The 19,490-nt window shown below is 30.4% G+C and overlaps 1 protein-coding gene across 1 annotated transcript in view; it reads right to left on the reverse strand.

The window, feature by feature from the left end:
- Window positions 1-19,490, reverse strand: part of LOC145327195 (uncharacterized) — a 146,035-nt gene that overhangs the window by 70,649 nt on the left and 55,896 nt on the right. The window contains exons 16-17 of the mRNA XM_080170772.1: window positions 12,299-12,389; window positions 11,926-12,009 (exon numbers count right to left, since the gene is read on the reverse strand). Coding sequence (XP_080026898.1) covers window positions 11,926-12,009; window positions 12,299-12,389 — 175 coding nt within the window. The remainder of the gene's footprint in view (window positions 1-11,925; window positions 12,010-12,298; window positions 12,390-19,490) is intronic.

Below are 19,490 nucleotides of genomic sequence, written 5' to 3' on the forward strand. Positions count from 1 at the left end.
CTTGTTTATATAGAAACAATTAGCATTGACACTCGAATTTTGTATGTAAAAAAGACACGATAGTATTAAGTTATCAACCACATAAACAATAGATTGTTGAAGACATTAGGCCTTTAATTGATTATATCAAAGGACTGTTATTAATAAGTATACCTAGTCAAATTAGTTAACAACTTAATAGTTGAATATACATTAAATAACAAGGATGATAATTTCCATAAAAGTGAATCTATGAAAGGGTAGGACAAAAAAACATTAAGAATTGTAGAGTGTCATAACTGAATAAGCAAATATACATATATGTATAAGTCTAAAGAAATGTAAGTAAATTTGTTGCAAAATATAGTATACAGTTTAAGGACATTCCTACATTTTTGATATGCTTTGTTTATAACATTCTACCTTTTTGTAGTAGGAATATAAAAAATGTTTCAAATCAACTTTTTGTAAATAGACAACGATTGTAGAATTGCTATGCTTTCTAAATCGTACCTCACTATTACTACAGAAATAACCAACCATGCCAAGTATAAAATCAATAGGACAATTATAAAATGCCTAAATTAACGATAAGATCTATCCTTTATGGACAGACAGACGAACAATAAATATAGAAAACCTTTACATCTCATTTCTGCTGCTTGATTTTAAAAGAAATTAAAATCAAGCAGCAGAAATGAGATGTAAAGGTTTTCTAATCTAACCTAAAGACTAACCTTTATTAGTTTGTTAACGTAAAATCCTGCATTATTAAAGATACTTGTTGTATGTATATGCTTCTATCCTTTATTCTTTATCTTGAAAGAGTCTTGTTTTAAAAAATATATAATTATAGATCAACAAGGACCAAAATCTTTGACCTATTTAGATTATGTTCACATTTTGAAAAAGGTTTTGCCATGTCTTAAATAAGAAACAAAATTAAATAAGAATTGTTTTCAATTGCTAAATAATCTTAAATACAAAAGACAATAATTTGGTGTTTAATTAAGATATACTAGCTCAATATTAAAAATAGCGATTGTGCCTATCGATTTCAAACTTTGCATGGTCATTCCTGTAGTAGTTTGGTACGATTATAAAGCGTAGCAACTCTATAATCATTACCAGAATGTCCGTACGTTCATTTAAAACATGTTGATAACTTAACAACTTTTTTAACAAAAATTTTTTATGTGATCTAATTCTCCGTTTGATCTGATTTTTGGTATATAGATTCCTGGGACAACAAAGTACAATATTATAAGCGATGCAACTCTATAATTAAGTCCTAAAATGTAAGTATGTCCATAAACATTATCCTGTATCAAGCAGATTTTTTTTAACAAATTTACTTACAATTTTGCTTCGACTCTTGTACTTTTATATTCTGATTATTGAGTTCTGACACTATACAAGTGTTTATGTCCGTTTGTCCTACCGTTTCATTGCTTCGCTTTTATGGATGTCGTCATCCTTGTTCATTATATCAATTATTTTATCCATATAAAATTCAAAATGAAATATTGTTTTAAAACCTCAACAAATATGACAAACTTATATTAATAAGCCATGAACATTAAGATTAAATGCTATTTTAAAGTCAAATCATCGCACATTTTTGGTTAAAATCTTTGAAATTCTATAATCCTGAAGAAGGAACAGATACAATTTAGGTAAAACCAGTTTTGATTCAGCAAATATGTCTATTTATAGGATCCATTGACCGCTTGTTGCGTGTTGGTTTTAAATCCGCTAAACTGTTGAGGAAAAGTGTGATTACTACTTAGGTCCAAACACTAAGAAACAATGGCTACACAAACAAATAAGCAGTCACATTTTTCCTCCCTTCTTGCCGATTTGCATGTATTTATCATGTATAAAATCAATTATTTATCATACATTGGAGGTAGGGGGCTTTGGACTGTTTATAACACTAGTCTAAAAAGTTCTATAATAATAATTTATTATTCGTTGGCTTATATTTTAGTAAAAATATTTTGTTTTGTTTATTCTAGGTTTTTTTAAAATGAAACTTATATGGAATGTGTCCCAGAAATAGAGAGGACAATTGACTGTTTAATAAACTAGTCTCCAAACTTTATAAAGACATTTCTTATTCTTTGACTTCAAGTTCAAGTTCAAGTCAAGGTCTATAAATATCAAAATTATAAAATACGTAAGAAAGGTTTCAGGATTTAAAGAAATTCTTTTTAAAACTGCTTGTTTATATTCCCATCTCATCCATGTTATTGATGTTGTCATCCTTGTTTCTTTCTTTCAGGGATCTTAAGGGATAAGACAAAGGACAATAAAGTGATACATGTAGATTTCCACAAATTATGACAAGGAAACTAACCATTTCTTATGTAAAATTATTGTTTGATTATATGTTTGTAAAATATTAGTTTGAAACCATTCCATTAATTTTAGTAAAAGTACACAATTTTTTTGAGCTAACGTGGGTACTGGTGTGATTTACATCCCAATGTCCCCTCCCTCTTATAATTAGCAAAATAAATTTTAAAAACAGGATATTTAAATAATTTGTATGATAGAACAAAAGATCCTAAAACTCTAGACAAAAAGTAACAGGATGTCTTTCTGTCTATATATAAGTGTATGTTTAACGAAGGAGGGAGGGAGTGAACTGGACATAGAATTGTAAATCATATCCAAAGTTTTATAAACACATTTTCTCATCCTTTTGATAATTTATGAATTGATTAATGATTTGATGGTTCAAACATTCAAAGTCCAAACTTTTTAACCAATAATATTAATCTACAGAAGGAGTAATCAATTTATCATCCTTTGTCTTATCCCTTAAGATCCCTGTTTCACTTTAATTGGTATGTTTAATAGTTATTTATTGTATGGGATTATAGACAGCTTTTAGCAGATAGTAAAATAAAAATAAAAAGATTAAAACTAGTTTTGTAGGCCCCGAGGGGCCGATGGCCTGGGCTAACAAAACTGGTATTGAGTTTTCTAAGCCATCACAGCCTACAATGTCAGTCACTTATAATGCAGCATATTAAGATAAATTAATTATGAGAAAAAAAATCACGCAACCTTTCTTTAAAAAAACACAATCTTAAAAGTTAAATAATGTAAAAAGTATAAGTTTAAATGAAAAAAAGTCTTTAGTAAGTGCTATTTAATTTTGATGTTAAAGATTTAGCAAAAGACGTTTTATTGCTATGTTGATCAGAAATATGTTAGAATTCGTTGTTAGGATTTTTCTTCTAACCTTGGAAAGGCAGTCCTAAATTTGAAAATTTTGATTTTTTTAAAGCTTATAGTATGTATATAAGTTGTTTGTATCTTTTAGTGAAAAAAAATTTTGAAAAACAGTTTTTGTTTGTTTTTTATTAAAGATTTTCATATTTTTTTCATTTTTTTTTCAGAACTTAAAATTGAAATAAAACAAAAAGACCCCGCTGAAATATTTTGGTTTTACCTGGAATCATCATGGTTTTATGTCTATTTTCACCATACATAGGTCCCAGGGCTCGGCACTTACTTTTGTCTTGATTCAATTCTAGCCCACAGTGATCCAAGATGCTGTGAGTATTGGGTTGGATTTGTCCTATTTAATTTTTTATAGATTCATAAAGTGAGATATTATTTAGTTATTGAATCGTTTTGAAACTTTTGCCTTAACCTGCCTCAAGGGGTTAATCAAGGTGTTGATCAAAGTGCTTTTGATTAAAAATTTTTTAAAATATTTTTTTTGTTTGTAAACAGTTACAAATATCTTGAATAAGAAAAAAATGTAAAGATTTTAATTTCAGGAAGTATTTTAGAATATTTTTTAAATCTCCCTAATTCTAAATTCTTTAGTAAGAAATCTTTGTTTTGATTTAAGAAGCAGAACTTCAGAAGCTAACGAGGTTTGGTGATAGCTTATGATTTATACTATCTGAAATGAACAATAGTGCATTATAGAAATAGTTGCACCTTTCTTTTTGCTATATCAGCTGACGATTACCAGGGTAGGTTTCGTGATTTTCCAAGAATTGTTGAATAATTATTGATGAGACGGACCGCCCCTGCATTATTATAGCTTACAAATGGTACGTAACCAAAGAAACGGAGTTTTAAATATGTAGTTTTTCTTAAATTGAATTTTCATTTTAAGAACAATGAGAAGCTATTCTGAAAATCTTACCCCCCTAGAAAATAGTTATAAACCTTCCCGGGACCTATGAGGAGCTACCATGTAAAGGAGAACCCAATCGGTTCAGCGGTTGGCTAGATTCTTCGGTACAAACAAACAGATTATAGATTATGGGCATTTTGAGAGTCGAAATAGGAAAAGTCTACAGCGCAAAAAAAAACTAGAGTTTGAATGACCATAAAAAAACAACAGTTTAGTTATGTAAGGAAAGAAAAATACCAAAACAAGACTTGAGGTCAACAAAACTAAGAGAAAATTTCAGGGATCTTAAGGGATAAGACAATGGACGATAAATTGATGTACATCCCCAATGATTTTACCCAATTAATAGTTGAAACGTGTGGAGACTCAACTTAATAAACCAACCAATGAAAACTCATTAATAGTCCCCAAAGTTGTTAAGCTGACGAAAATAAGAAAACGTTGTTATAAATCTTTGGGGACTAGTGTAATAAAAAGCCCAATGTCCCCTCCCTCCCTGGAAAATGTGTTCCTCTTCTATTGCGGATTCTATGGGCAAATAAAGATATTAAAATCACAGGACAATAAAAGGCTTGATAACACAATGTGACAAGGCCATGACCAGGGAGGAAGGGGACATTGGGCTTTTTATTACACTAGTCCCAAAAGTTTTATAATTACGTTTTATCATTCATTGACTCGACAACTTAGGTGACTTTTATTGGATTTTGATTGTTTCGCTCATTTAGTTGAATGTCCAAACGTTTCAACCAATAATTAAAATCTATAGAAGGGTTAATTTGTGTATCATCATTGGGAATTTTCTTCAATTTATCGGCCATAGTCTTATCCCTTTAGATCTCTGACTAAATTTCTAAATGTTGCCACTATGAAAGGTTTTAGATTTCAAAATGGTCAAAACATGTACTTTCTCTAGGCTTTTTTAAAGTACATAATTATGTGCTATTTTGTTTGAAAATAATAGTTAAATAAGGAAATTATGGATTTATTGTTACTTGGATCTTACACCAGATTATCATGTACTCTAATAAAGAGAAACTTTTAGCTTGCTAAGATAACGATATCTCCCATCCATCCCCTTTACTTCATTCCCTCCTCTCCTACTGGATGGACGAACTGACCAATAAATTATGTCGATGTCCATGTTGACAACCTAAATTTTTGCCTTGTCATAATATCCACGTATATTCTATATCCATTGGAGAAACAAACGGTTGAAAATTAACTTAGTTATGTTTCTTAATTACTACTTAAAAGTTCTTTTTCAACCGCAGTTAATAATTTTCTATTTATTTTTAACTAATTGTAATCCTTAGTGATTGCTTTTTAGTAGATTAGTGCGCAATTAAATTTGATATCTGATTAATATCTGAAATTTCTTATTCAGGTCTCAAGTCAATGATGGCAGATGTCCTACCAAAACCACAAAATTAAAAAAAAATAATAATATAGGAGAAATCTTTATTTAATCCTGCTACACGTTTTACTTTATTAGAGTACATGAAAATCTGGTTTAAGATTCAATTAATAAAATATATTTTAAACTAGATGGAGTGCGGAAATGAACTCACACCGTGATGGACACCCAAGTTTTTACAGATAGGGACAAAAATTCTGTAAAACTATAAAACTATTCACCAGTTGGTTGTGAATAATTCTTCCAATCAAGAGTGGGAAGGGGAGGGGGCACCTCTCTTCTACACGCCATTGTTCTTGGTATTAAACATAAGGAAAAAGGATAAGAGGATGAATACTCACCCCTTTTTCATGGTAAAATACTACTTCCCCATCCCTAAATTTAGAAGCAGACGAAAATCAAAAACCGCCCAGGGCTTTTTGTAAGTCAATCAAAAATAATAATGTGAATAAAAAGAAAAGCGATATTTAGCAAACAGCCGTGGGCGGTCAGAATCAGCTGAATGTTCATTATGAAAAAAATTTCCCCCTTTTTAGAAATAGAAGGATTCATCTTTCATGAACAAATTTTTTTAAATAAAAATAAAATTCTATGTAATTTTTAATTAAAACATTAAAACGCAAAATATCTAATCTAATATTCTTGCCCTAAATATGGAAATAGTTAAAAGTAAAAAAATATTTTTTTAAAATAATTTTTAATCCTCCCATTTGAAAAGTAGTGGAATAGCAATAAATTTTAGCGCGGCAATAGCGCTAAGTAGGCCTCTAGGCCCACTGCCTATTTTCGTCTTCTAGTTGCTTCGATTCCTCTCTTTTATTTTTTTCTCTATGGTATTAAACAGTTCATGGAATTTACTTTTCAGTAGGCTTTAAAACCGGTATAATCTACTGGAGTAGAACCGAAAATCATGTATAGCATTGAATTACAGACAATTTTTTTTACAAAGCTAAAATAAAACAGTAAAATTAAAACCAGTTTTATTATCCCGGGCCTTCGGTTTTAATCTTTAATTCTTTTATTTTAATACTCACGGAAAGCTGTCTATAATACGATGCAATTAATAACTTTTAAAGATTTAATCCTAATATGTACTATCCAACTATATAAAAAGAAGAATAACCATCTCTGCCCCCCCATTTAGAAGTTTCAGGTTTCAATTAGAATGTCATTTAGCTCTAACTTATGTAAGGTATTAAGGGGGAAGTAGGTTGTGCTAAAATTCCGTAAAGGGGTGAGTTATAAGGCTTAAAAACAGTAGTAGAATGATAATTTTCACTAAATATGTGTATTTCTTATTGAAAAAAACTATAGACAATTTTTTAAAAGTTAACATAAATTTTATCGTTCTACTAATGTTTTTAAGCCTTACTCACACTTTTACGGAATTTTAGCGCAACCTACCTACACCTTTGCAAAATTGTATCTTCCTAAATTAGCTTTAATACGCCAGTTAAAATATAATTAGACTTATTTATTTAATTTTGATTATAACTAGAAGAATGCTGTGCATAAAAAGCAAACTACAACCTGAAAATAATTTAGAATTGAAAAAAATTCTGATTTTAGTAATATCATATACTAGAGTTGGCTCAATATAACTATATCGCTATTGCTAGTTTTCTATAAGTACATATCTATTTATCTATTTCTCAATAAATCAATTTTCCTCCCCCGCCATTACTATCTAAAAGAAAGAAGTAAATATTTATTAATTCAAATGATTTTAAAAAGATTTTTCCAATTATATTTTTTTTCACATTACCATCACCAAAGGGTTAATATGATTAAAATTTTTGTTTTAATATTTTAACACAAAGGAAGTGTCACCACAATCGAATTCTTTTAAAATAGAGTTTTCTTAGATTTACTCTATTATGAACGTATATTTTTTATTTATGAAATAAGGATTAAATACTTCAATGTAATTCAAATATCTACATGAAGTGAAAAACTTAATTCATTCCATAAAAAAATAGAATAAAGGTCTTATCGCTTTGGTCAATGAGAGTTAATTATTGATTATTTGAGCACTATGAGTTTTAAACACTTTACCATTGGAAGACTCAAGCTCGTTTATAGACGTTTATTTCCTATATAGATCTGTCATGGATCTTGATGCAATAAAGCAGGCCATTTTGTAAAGGTTAAAAATTGGAAGATTTCATTAAATAAAAATAATCGCAAATATACTTAGTAAATAATCTTATTACATAGGTACTTAAGAAATGGTTTGTTAAGGAAAACCTTTTGAAATTTTTACATTAAGTAATTATTAGAAAAGATTTGCTTCCAAACTAGTTATATATTTGATTCACATAAATAAAAACGAAATAACAGCAGCCATCTCTTAAAATATAAGATAGAAAGAAATGTTCTTATCTAATTTTATAATCTTAGCTAGCACCTTTACTCTAAAAAAACAAGGATGACAACATCAATATGTAGCGAAGCACAAACGGATATACTAAATTCACAGATGTTCATTGGTCATTAGAAAAGAGAAAGAGAAATAATAAATTTAAAAATGACGAACCTTTCTTAAAATAAATATATTGTCTTATCACAAAAATCACATTTCCTCCATATAGTGTTACAGACGGTGAATTATAGAGTAGCTTCGCTACTAAAATGTTATTAGCCATGTCAGAAATCAAATATCTAAGGTTTACATAGGTTTATTTGTCAGTCTATCAAATTGCCAATTTTATAAAATCTACAAGTGTCAATTAAGTGTCGACTAAATTGAATTAAACAAAAGTAATAATAAATGTCATATAATCCATATGAAATAATATAATAATGTCGATGGTATAGCAATGAATAGGAGAGGCCGTTAACTGAAAGCAAACAAATTTGATGATTAAGCATCTAAATATAGTTTTAACGCCAAAAACTTTGCTTGTAGGTTTGACTTTGTGATTCCTTACTTTTGTGTTACAATTTATAATCATTATTTTTTTTTTTAAATATTTGACCATGCTAAAGTTAAATAAATGTTATGTTTTAAGGTTTTTCAATTTAAATTGTGTCTACGGCTAATAGCTTCTAAATAAGTCATATTTAAGCCGCCCATTGTAAATTTTTTCAGGGAGGGAGGGAACATTGGGCTGTTTAACATATTAGTCCCCAAAGTTTTATTTTAACATTTTCTCATTCGTTGGCTTAACAACTTTGGACACTTTTATTTAATTTTCATTGGTTGGTTCATTAAGTTGGATGTCCAAACATTTCAACCACAAATTATGATCTACAGAAGAGGTAGTTTTGATTGTCATCATTAGGGATGTACATCAATTTATCGGCAATTGTCTTATCTCTTTATATCCCTGAAATTTTCCTAACAAAGGATGATCACGGGTCGAAAATTTCATACCAAATATTTTGGGCATTAAATCTAATGAGTTTAATCTGAGGTGGATTCTAAAAAAAATAGGCACGCTACTTGCGGGTGAGGCGAAATTATTTTTTGAAAAATTCTCCAAATCACCTTAAAAATCTACAAAAAATAAACAAAATCTTATGGTAATAACCCTTTCATGATTCTATTTCATTTTTGTAGATTTTTTATCCGATTTTGGAGGATTTTTCACAAAGATAATTTTGCCTCACCAGCGAGTAGCGAGCCTATTTTTTTAAAGGATTCACCTCTAGTATTTCTGGTAACTTTATCTTTAAGTAAGCAATTATTTTGATAAGTTTAGATAATAATAAAAAATGCAACAATAAGAGGATAAAATTTATGTTTATAAAACAATGAGAAAAAGGTACAAATGGACAGACAAGCAATATGAGTAAGTTGGAGTAGATGCTGAGTGGTTTTGGGGAATCTTCACGAGAAATTTTAACTTTCTTTCTTCAATAGAGAAAAATTTCCAGCATGGCTTCGAAACCGTTTGATATCCGCTGAATTTAAACCGTTTCTCTATACTTAAAAATCATGTATGGCATCGTATTTCAGACAATTTTGCACGAATATTAAAATAAAAATCCTAAAATGAAAACCAGTTTTGTTAGACCGGGCTTTTTTTTAAAATTTTGATTAGTTGGTTGATTATACTTTAGTGTCCTAACGTTTCAACCACTAATTTTAATGTACAAAGAGTAATTTGTTGTATCATTATTTGGAATGTATATCAATTAATATGCCATTGTCTTATCCCTTCAGATTCCTGGGATTTACCCCATGCTGTTGAAATAAACTACATAAATCATAAAAAAATGTAAAATATGAAAAAGTTTATCCAATTTTGGGAGTGGCCAAAAATTTGTGTACTTTTTTCTCCCCAATTTCATACATATTTTCTCCATTACCTCAACAACTATCATAAAAAAAACGTAGACAGCACTTTAGTAAAGAACATATTCTGAACATTTATTTACAAAAATATCGTTGCTCATTCTATTTTTGAAACTTTGAAAGAAATTAGATCTTTTCCTACAAAGTGACCTTCAAGTAGTAAATCTAAAATAATGTTAGAGGTTTAAGTTTTTTTTTCTATGCCTAACCCCTGTGGGTCTATCTAATACAACTCAACCTAACCAAAAACAATCCCCTCTTATTTTCAATATTTTTTTCAAAATGAGGGAGGTTTTCGTTGCTAAACAAGGCACTTTGACTTTTCATAAACTTTAAATCTATTACGAGACCATATTATAAAAACCTGTATTTTTGTCCAAACTTTTGTTTTTAGATCACTGTGATCTACTTTAAAAATGTATAGACGGGGTCAATGAATATCAAAAATGCATTCAATTTAAAATTTCCCATTGTTTCAAAAAATTTAAACCAAAAAAGGCCCATAAATGGAGGTTTTAGTTTCATGACTACTCTACAACCAACTCAGATGTGGTTCTTCTTTCAGATTATGAAGTTTAGGAACTAAGACTTTTTACATAAATTGCTTATATTTTAAAATCTTACACTATATTTAAAAATTTATATTTTATTAAAAACAAACATTTTTTACTTTGAAATATTTACAATTTCTAATTTTATGAAATATAAAAATAAATATTTGGAAGAAGCATGATTATTCTTCTATTAACCTTTCCATTTATTTGGTTAAATTTCTTTTCTAAACTCCAATATTAAGAAATTAAAATTAAAATTTTATCAACAAAGAATCTTCTCAGTCCAATTTTTACCATAAACTGCTACAATTTATTCCATAACAGTAGCCAAGCAATTCTAATATAACAGTTGGCTCGCGAACATATCTTTTTTGTTAAAAAAAAGGGTGTGCTTTTTGGTGAAAAATTTAATGATAATTGATGAGTTTGTCATAATTATTTGGTCTTTATCCAAATTTCTTATTGGAAAAACAGACACTATCTAATATTGTAATAAAACTCAGGAAGGGAGAGGACATTAAGCTGTTTATTACACTAGTCCCCAAAGTTTTATAATAAGGTATTCGTTGGCTCAACAACTTTGGTGACCGGGATTTTTTATTTTGATTGGTTAGTCACTTTTAAATTCACAGAAGGGATAATTTGTATCATCATTGGGGATGTACATTGTACATCAATCTATCGGTAATTGTCTTATCCCTATAAATCCCTGAAAAAACTAGACAAGGATTTTGTCTTGAAATTTGAATTTTCATTAATTTCTTTGTTGATAACAATTACATAATTACTAGCTTGCAGAAAATAATACAATTTCATTTCAAAGTAATCACTGACTTATGACTGACTTAATTGAAAGAAACAAATAAGGTGGCTTCCCTCAAAAGGGCTAGTTGAGCAAAAAAAACTCCCACCCTTGTTATTAAATAAATTGAAATAGAGGGCGTTTTTGTGTTTTACTTTTAGGCCATGCTATGTTAAATTATATTGGGTAAAGGATAGCCCAGTAGGGTTAGTTCCCCCGGCAGGGAATAGCCATAAAGTAAAAATTCTAAACCACCCCCCTCCCCGCTTATTTTCAAAGAACGTGTCCTAACTTTTTTGATTTAAAAAAATAGCTAATCGGTGCTTTTAGTAAGTAGTATATGTAAAATGATCCATAGAATTTACCTATGCAATCGTTTTTTTTTGTAGACCTCTTATTTTTAAAGTAATTTAAGTTTTTTAAAAAATAAGCTGGTTTTAAGGTACTTAAACGCAACAAAAAAAGGAGAAAATTGCCATTATGAACAAAAATAGTAACATCTTTAATTTGACACTTTACTTTTTGTATTCTATTTAGTAATTATTGAAAAAATCTATTTTGATGAACCCCGTTGAATCAAAACTTTGAACTTTGCGAGCTCTCACGAATGGGTTAAAACAAAATCACTAATGTTAGGACACGTTCTTTATTTATGAGAAGATTCTGTGCTCGATTGGAACTTCGAGGGAAAGTATAATTAATTCTAACCTGAAGACTTGTTGTATAAGTATCAATGTAGAGGGATTTTGTGTCCCGATCCTCGACCACAGTAAAGATGGTTTTGGTTGGAACCTATGATAATAAAAACAAGGATGACAACATCCATAAAAGCGAAGCACAGAAACAGTAGGACAAACGGACATTAACACTTGTATAGTGCCAGGACTGAATAACCAGAATATTAATGTATAAGAGTCGAAACAAAATTGTAAGTAATTTTTTTGAAAAACTGCTTGATACAGGATAATGTTTATGGAGATACTTACATTTTTAGGACTTGATTATAAAGTTGCTTCTATTTTCTTTAAACTTAAAATTTAAAGTGCCTATTTAAATGAAAAAAATAGTTAAATGTGGTTACCTTATGAGTAACAACAATGATGTCATCTCTGTCCTCCAACCTGGAGGACTGCAGGGCTGGAGGTCCTTCCTCAACTAGAGCTGGGGTAGGCCTAAAACAGTAATTTTTATAACCAAGGATATCAAACAGGGTTCGGCAGATACAGCCGTTGCTATATGTTAGCGGATATATTCATAATAATAAATAATAAACATTTTTCTCTATATGAATTTTCGGATCAGAAAGAAAACGTCGTGTTTTCAAAGTAGATTTTCTCCTATTTCTAGCCCCTGCGGAGGGCTCTAATCATGCGGGGCAATCATTAACACCTAGTTAATCTAACCTAACCTAAATGGAGAACTCAATCGGTTCAGCGAAATTTTAAGCTACATAAAAAAACAAGGATGACAACATCCATAAAAGCGAAGCTCTGAAACGGTAGGACAAACGAACATTAATACTTGTAGAGTGCAAGAACTGAAAAATCAGAAAATAAATGATTAAATGTTGAATCAAAATTGAAAGTAGATTTGTTGAAAAACTGCTTGATGTTTATGGACATACTTACGTTTTTAGGACTTGATTATAGAGATGCTTCCTTTATAACATTGTACTTTGTTGAACTTAATTATAGAAAAGCTTCGCTTTTAAAAACCTACTACTTTGTATAATACGATTATATTTCTTTTATGGTATAACATCATCATAAACGGTCCTTTAAGTTCATAAAGTTTAAAGTCACTTTTATAGTATGTAAATAAATAATACAAGCTAACAAAGAAAAAGGTTAGGCCTACCAGGGAGGGAGGGGACATTGGGCTGTTCATTACACTAGTCCCAAAAGTTTTATAATAACGTTTTCTTATTTGTGGCTCAACAACTTTGGGAAATTTTGATTGGTTGGTTCATGAAGTTGAGTGTCCTCACATTTCAACCATTAATTGTAATCTACAGAAGAATTTGAGTTTTGTGTTTTGTGTTTCATCATTGGGGATGTTAATCAATTTATCGGCCATTGTCTTATCCCTTTAGATCCCTGTAGGCCTAACTTAGGCCCAAACATAAATTAATTTGCTTAACCGTCCAATAAAAGTTGGAAGATGTCAAGATAAAGCTAAACAAACAAATTATGTACACGTGGATATGTTTTCCCAAGAAAAAATATCTAGGGAGAACGGGGACTTTATACTGGTACCCAAAGTTTTATAACCTTGCTGTCTTATTCATTTTCTCTGAAAATTTAGGTAAACTTATTGATTCAATAGTTTAGAACTTTATAATAATTCTAAAACACACACGATGATAATTGATTAAAATATGTGAAAGTTGATCCCCTATCCCTGAAATCCATACACTTCTCTTATGATGTGATGGTTAATTTATCTAAATCAGCCAAGAAACAAAGGGGTTTTCAATGGATGTAGTATATAAGTGGATATTATGAAAAGGAAAAAATTGTCATCAATTTTTGTTGCTAACATGGAACTCATCTATTGTTCAGTTCGTTCATCCAGTATGAGTGGAGGGGATGGGGGTTATGTTTATTCTAAATCGCTTCGAGTTTCACTTTATTAAAAAAACATGATAATCTGGTGTAAGATCCATGTAATAATAAATCCATATTGCTAACAGTTACATCATGCAAGAGTATTCTAACTTTTTATAAGCGAAGCTCTACTACATTTAGGGTAGGTCCGTCTGTACGTTTCTATGTCAATAACGGATAGCTCATATTGTTAATTTGTCATAATGGTTATAGCAAACTTTACATGATGATTCCTATAACAATTAAACAATTTAAACATGCTGATTATGAAGAAATTTTTTTTATTTAATTATCCTATTCTCATGATTATTTTATAAATTATTCCTGCGACAATAAGACACAATTCTAATGAGCGAAGCATCTTTGAATCAAGTCTTAAAATGTAAGTATATCTAAACATTCCATGGTTAATGCTATCATTATGCTTTTGCTGATATTTTCATCCTTGTTTTAGTTTCACTGTGTTATGTATGGTCCTCTGTTTTTACCTTTTAGTTTAAAAGTGTATAGCCTTTAAAGGCATATAAGTTATATCTTATAAATGCACTATCTACAGGGTCATTTATAAAACATCAGTTATTCTCATATGCAACCACATCGAAGCTTTTTGGGAGATAAAAATAAGGGTTCTCAAAGGTTTTAGGGGGGTAAAATGAGGACTTTCAAAGTTTTTAGGGGGGTAAAATGAGGACTTTCAAAGTTTTGAGGGGGGTAAAATAAGGACTTTCAAAGTTTTTAGGGGGGTAAAATGAGGACTTTCAAAGTTTTGAGGGGGGTAAAATAAGGACTTTCAAAGTTTTGAGGGGGGTGAAATAAGGACTTTCAAAGTTTTGAGGGGGGTAAAATAAGGAATTTCACATTTTTGAGGGGGGTAAAATAAGGACTTTCAAATTTTTAGGGGGGTAAAATAAGGACTTTCAAAGTTTTGAGGGGGGTAAAATAAGGAATTTCAAATTTTTAGGGGGGTAAAATAAGGACTTTCAAAGTTTTGAGGGGGGTAAAATAAGGAATTTCAAATTTTTAGGGGGGTAAAATAAGGACTTTCAAAGTTTTGAGGGGGGTAAAATAAGGACTTCCAAAGTTTTGAGGGGGGTAAAATGAGGACTTTCAAAGTTTTGAGGGGGGTAAAATAAGGAATTTTAAATTTTTGAGGGTGGTAAAATAAGGACTTTCAAAGTTTTGAGGGGGGTAAAATAAGGACTTTCAAATTTTTGACGGGGGTAAAATAAGGACTTTCAAAGTTTTGAGGGGGGTAAAATAAGGACTTTCAAATTTTAAGGGGGGTAAACACCCGTTCACCCCATACCTTTGGACATCTATGCTCAAATAAGATAGGTAGGATGTGTATCTGCATAAAAATTGCATAAAAATGTTTGGTACTTTTATGAAATTTTGATTGGTTGGTTTGAACTAAGTGTCTAAACTTTTCAGCCAACAATTTGAATCTACATAAGCAGTAGTTTTGTTAATCATAATTGTGAATGTACATATACAGATTTATCGTCCATTGTCTTATTCCTTAAGATCCCTGCCTTTTTCAACACCCTGTTCTTTGGTTCAAAATTGCAAACATGCAACTTTTCAAACAACTGAAAATTGATTATCCATTCCTTTCCTAGTTTCCGAAGTTGTACAACAGATAACCCAACTATTGCAATAGCTATTTTCAGCTACTCCGGTCAAAAGGAAATACGATATAATGTGTAAACAATTTATACATTATACATTCAAAATTATAATTTTTCAAATTTAGATTTTTTTTGGAAGATGAAAGCTTTTTTAGCTAGTAGTAAATATTGAGATAGAATTATGGTGATACGTACAAAATCGGAAACTAGAATTCAGCTGACCAACTTTTCACTTTTAGGAATGGATTTACGATATATTCATACGTGGATATATAAACAGGAGAAAATTTGTAGTCAATTTAGGTTGCTAACATGGACCTTACTTATTGGTCTGTTTGTTCATCTAGTAGGAGGGGTATTAGGGATGGATGGAGGATATCGTTATTTTAGCCAGTTGCGAGAGTACATGAAAATCTGGTGCAATATCCAAGTAATAAATACACCGATTAAAGTTTTGGGCTTGGTTGGGTAAATTTTACTGCATTTTCGTTTTCTTAAAAAATATAGAAAATCACTAAATTTTTTTTTAATATCCTTATATAAAAGTAAGAGGATCTTTGTCTGTTTGTACTGATAGATCTCGCTAACCGCTTACCCGATATGGTTCTTCTTTATAATTTAGATTCTGAAAGGTCCTTGTAAGGTTTATATTCCAAAAAAATTGGGGGGGGGGGGAAGGTTCTTTTTTATTTTAAAAGTACCTTTTTTATATTTTCAAATATAGCTGTTATGCTTTAGATTACTATTGATTGACATAATATTCTAGCGAATATAATATAATATAAATGTATTTTTTAAAATCTAAATTTATTGATCATTGTCTTACCCCTTTCTGAAAACCATCTTTTGTAACTTTTGGTTTGTGTTGCAAAATTTGTTGCATATCTTAGCACTCTTAATTATGTCAAATGTACGTACAATAGACAGTTGCAAAAAGTGGATTTCTTTTTCGTTGGAAAATTTTTTATTACTGCTAAATCTATAAAACAATGGGCTATGTAAATCAAATAATCAGGGCTCGACAGCCATACTTTCATTATAAATCTTTAGTTAATGAGATATGTATTTTTAAATTGTTAACAGTTATCAGAAAAGTATTTAAGTAATAGAATACAGGGGCACGATGTTTCTTTACCCACGGGGTTGGGACCATATGCCTACTTTCAATTGAGCCTTTGAAAATAAGACAATAGCTTCTAAAATAAAACCACACAGTCAAATCGCTAACAAAAGAGCAGCAAGCAATTTGCGAGCAGACGAAATATGTACACACCTATATATTTAATAGAACACCAAGAAACAAAATTAATAGTATTAAAAAAGTTAATGATCTATGCAACACTCTAATGTAAATTCATAAAACAGGCTAGAAAATGCTTGAAATAACTAACTTTTCAAACGTTGCTAATTTAGGAGAAGCATATTCAACAGTAGCGAAGCTTTTGTTTTATAAAATAATGTTTTTATATTTATTAATGATTTTTTACAGGTTCGTGTCGAAAAAGGCACTTCCAAGAAAACTCAGAAATAGTTATTTATCGTGTCGTATTATAGACAGCTTTCCGTGAAAATTAAAGAGAAAAATTATGAGATTGCAACCAGTGTTTTTGCCCCGAAGAGGCCGAAGGTCCAGACTAACAATATTGGTATTGATTTTAATATTTGTGTTATCTGTAATACGATGCTATAAACTAGTTTTTCAGTATAGCGGAGAACCGGTTCTAATCCAGCGGATATTACTCGGTTTTGAAGCCATACTGGAAAATTTCGCACTACTTATAAAGTTGTTTCGTTCTAAAAAGAGTTAAAACAAACTGTCATTTTTTGTTATGATTAAACTAAATTACTTTTATAATATAATAAATTTTAAGTTACTTAAAAAAATATTTAATTATTAAAGATATTCAGAGTCTTATAATTTTTTTAGTTTGAAACTTAATTAAAGTCTTTTGTTGAGTTAAAGTTTATTCCAGTGTGGCTTCAAAACCGAGAAGATGGTTATAGTCCCTCTACAGATTATGACGTCATACGATAGAATAGCCAATGAGATGCCAGTATACACTGTAATTGACAAATGATAAAATTCATGTTGGCCACTCATTCGTTATGGTATGACGTCATAATCTGTGGAGGGACTTTAATCATCTTCCATAACCGATTAATATCCGCAGGATTAGAACCGGTTCACAGCCATGCCAAAAAAAATCATGATAAGCATTGCATCGTATTACAGACAGTTTAACTGGTTTTAATCTTATATTTTTTTTTATTTTCGCGGAAAGCTGTCTATGATACGATAACTTTTATTCTTATTTTCGAAGAATGATTTGGCAATAGGTTTTCATCTCCCCTCCCAAATTTTGCAATAAATTGAAAAAAAGAAGGGGTGCGGTTTTTTGTTTCTTGGATATTACTTTAGGTCAGCCCCGCAGGGTTAAGGACACCGCAGGTATAGGCCCTACAGAGTATAGGCATAAGAAGAAAAACTAGTCCTAAGCCCTATATTTTCAATTCAACAAAAAAAGGCAGAGGGTTATAATTGCTCAACTGGTACTTGTGTGAAAGCTCCGATAATTTAACATACTTTAGCTGTCTTATCATTTTACAGACTAATTTTTTAAAGAGGGAGGAAACATTGGACTGATTATTACACTAGTCCTCAAAGTTTTATAACAACGCTTTCTTATTCGTATACTTAACATTTTTGGGGACTTTTTTCAAAAGTTTCCAAACGTTTCAACCACTAATTGTAATCTACTGAAGGGGTTGTATTGTGTATTACCATTGGGGATGTACATCAATTTATCGGTCATTGTCTTATACCTTTAGATCCCTCTTTTACAGGGTTTCTTTGTTTATCAGACTATTAGATTTCAATAAAAGAAAGGGCAACAAATATACTAAAATTGTCCAAAAGACAATGTCACCAAAGGTGCGGCGCATTTTCTATTGATTTGCACAAATTTAATGTATAAACACCAGGGATCTAAAGGGATAAGACAATGGCATATAAATTGATGTACATCCTAAATGATGATAATACACAAAATTACCCCTTCTGTAGATTACAATTAGTGGTTGAAAACTCAACTAAATGAACCAACCAATTAAAGTAAATAAAAGTCCGCAAGATTGCTAAGCCAACAAATAACACTTTGGGGACTAGTGTAATAAACAGCCTAATGCCCTATTCCTCCCTGATAAAACCTATCTGTAATCGATTAGAAACAATTGAAAATTTCTGCATTAAAAAATGACGGGCCTGAAATTCTTGAAATTTTTACATTTTCTTCTTTATATAACCTGATGCTATTGTTTGCATTAGCACCACAGAAAAAAAGGAAAAATGAAATAGCTATAAAGTTTAGATATTTTACAGTAGTTGCAGAAATTAAAACCAATGGGTCATGGAAAGAAAACGAAGTTGCGGGTTTTATGGTATTTTCACAATAGCTTTTCACAATAGAAAGATTATTTTAGGTTAGGTTAGGTTAAGTGAATGTTAATAATTGTCCCGCATGGGTAGAAAATATGCCCCGCAGGGCTGGAGCCCCTCACAGGAGCTAGAAATGGGAGAAAAGCTACTGTGAAAATAGCCAAACAGCTATATAAGGAATCGTTTTATAGAAAGCTTTCTGATAAAAAAAAACATATAAGATCAAAACCAGTTTTGTTAGCTCTGAAGGGGCCTTAAGAAAACTGCTATTAATTTGATACAAAAAGTAAACAAGTTTTGATTATAACATTTCCAACTTTTTTTTATATAATTATACATACTTATTAGGGTTGGGCCGGATATCCGGTTTGGCCGGATATCCGGCCATTTTCAATATCCGGCCGGATACCGGATATTTAAACTATCCGGCCGGATATCCGGCTCTATAATTTTTTATACTTTACACCAAAAATCTATGCTTTTTAAAATCTTAAATGGCTATAATTTTCTTTTTATTGAAGCTAGAAGAACATTTTTTCTGAATAAGTTTAACTTTATGTAAATTTATATAAGATTTCTGAAGAAATTAATAGCTGGTAATTT

The sequence above is a fragment of the Acartia tonsa genome, chromosome 8 (genome assembly GCF_053477335.1).
Source record: "Acartia tonsa isolate MP-2025a chromosome 8, ASM5347733v1, whole genome shotgun sequence".
In the NCBI taxonomy this organism is placed as follows: domain Eukaryota; kingdom Metazoa; phylum Arthropoda; class Copepoda; order Calanoida; family Acartiidae; genus Acartia; species Acartia tonsa.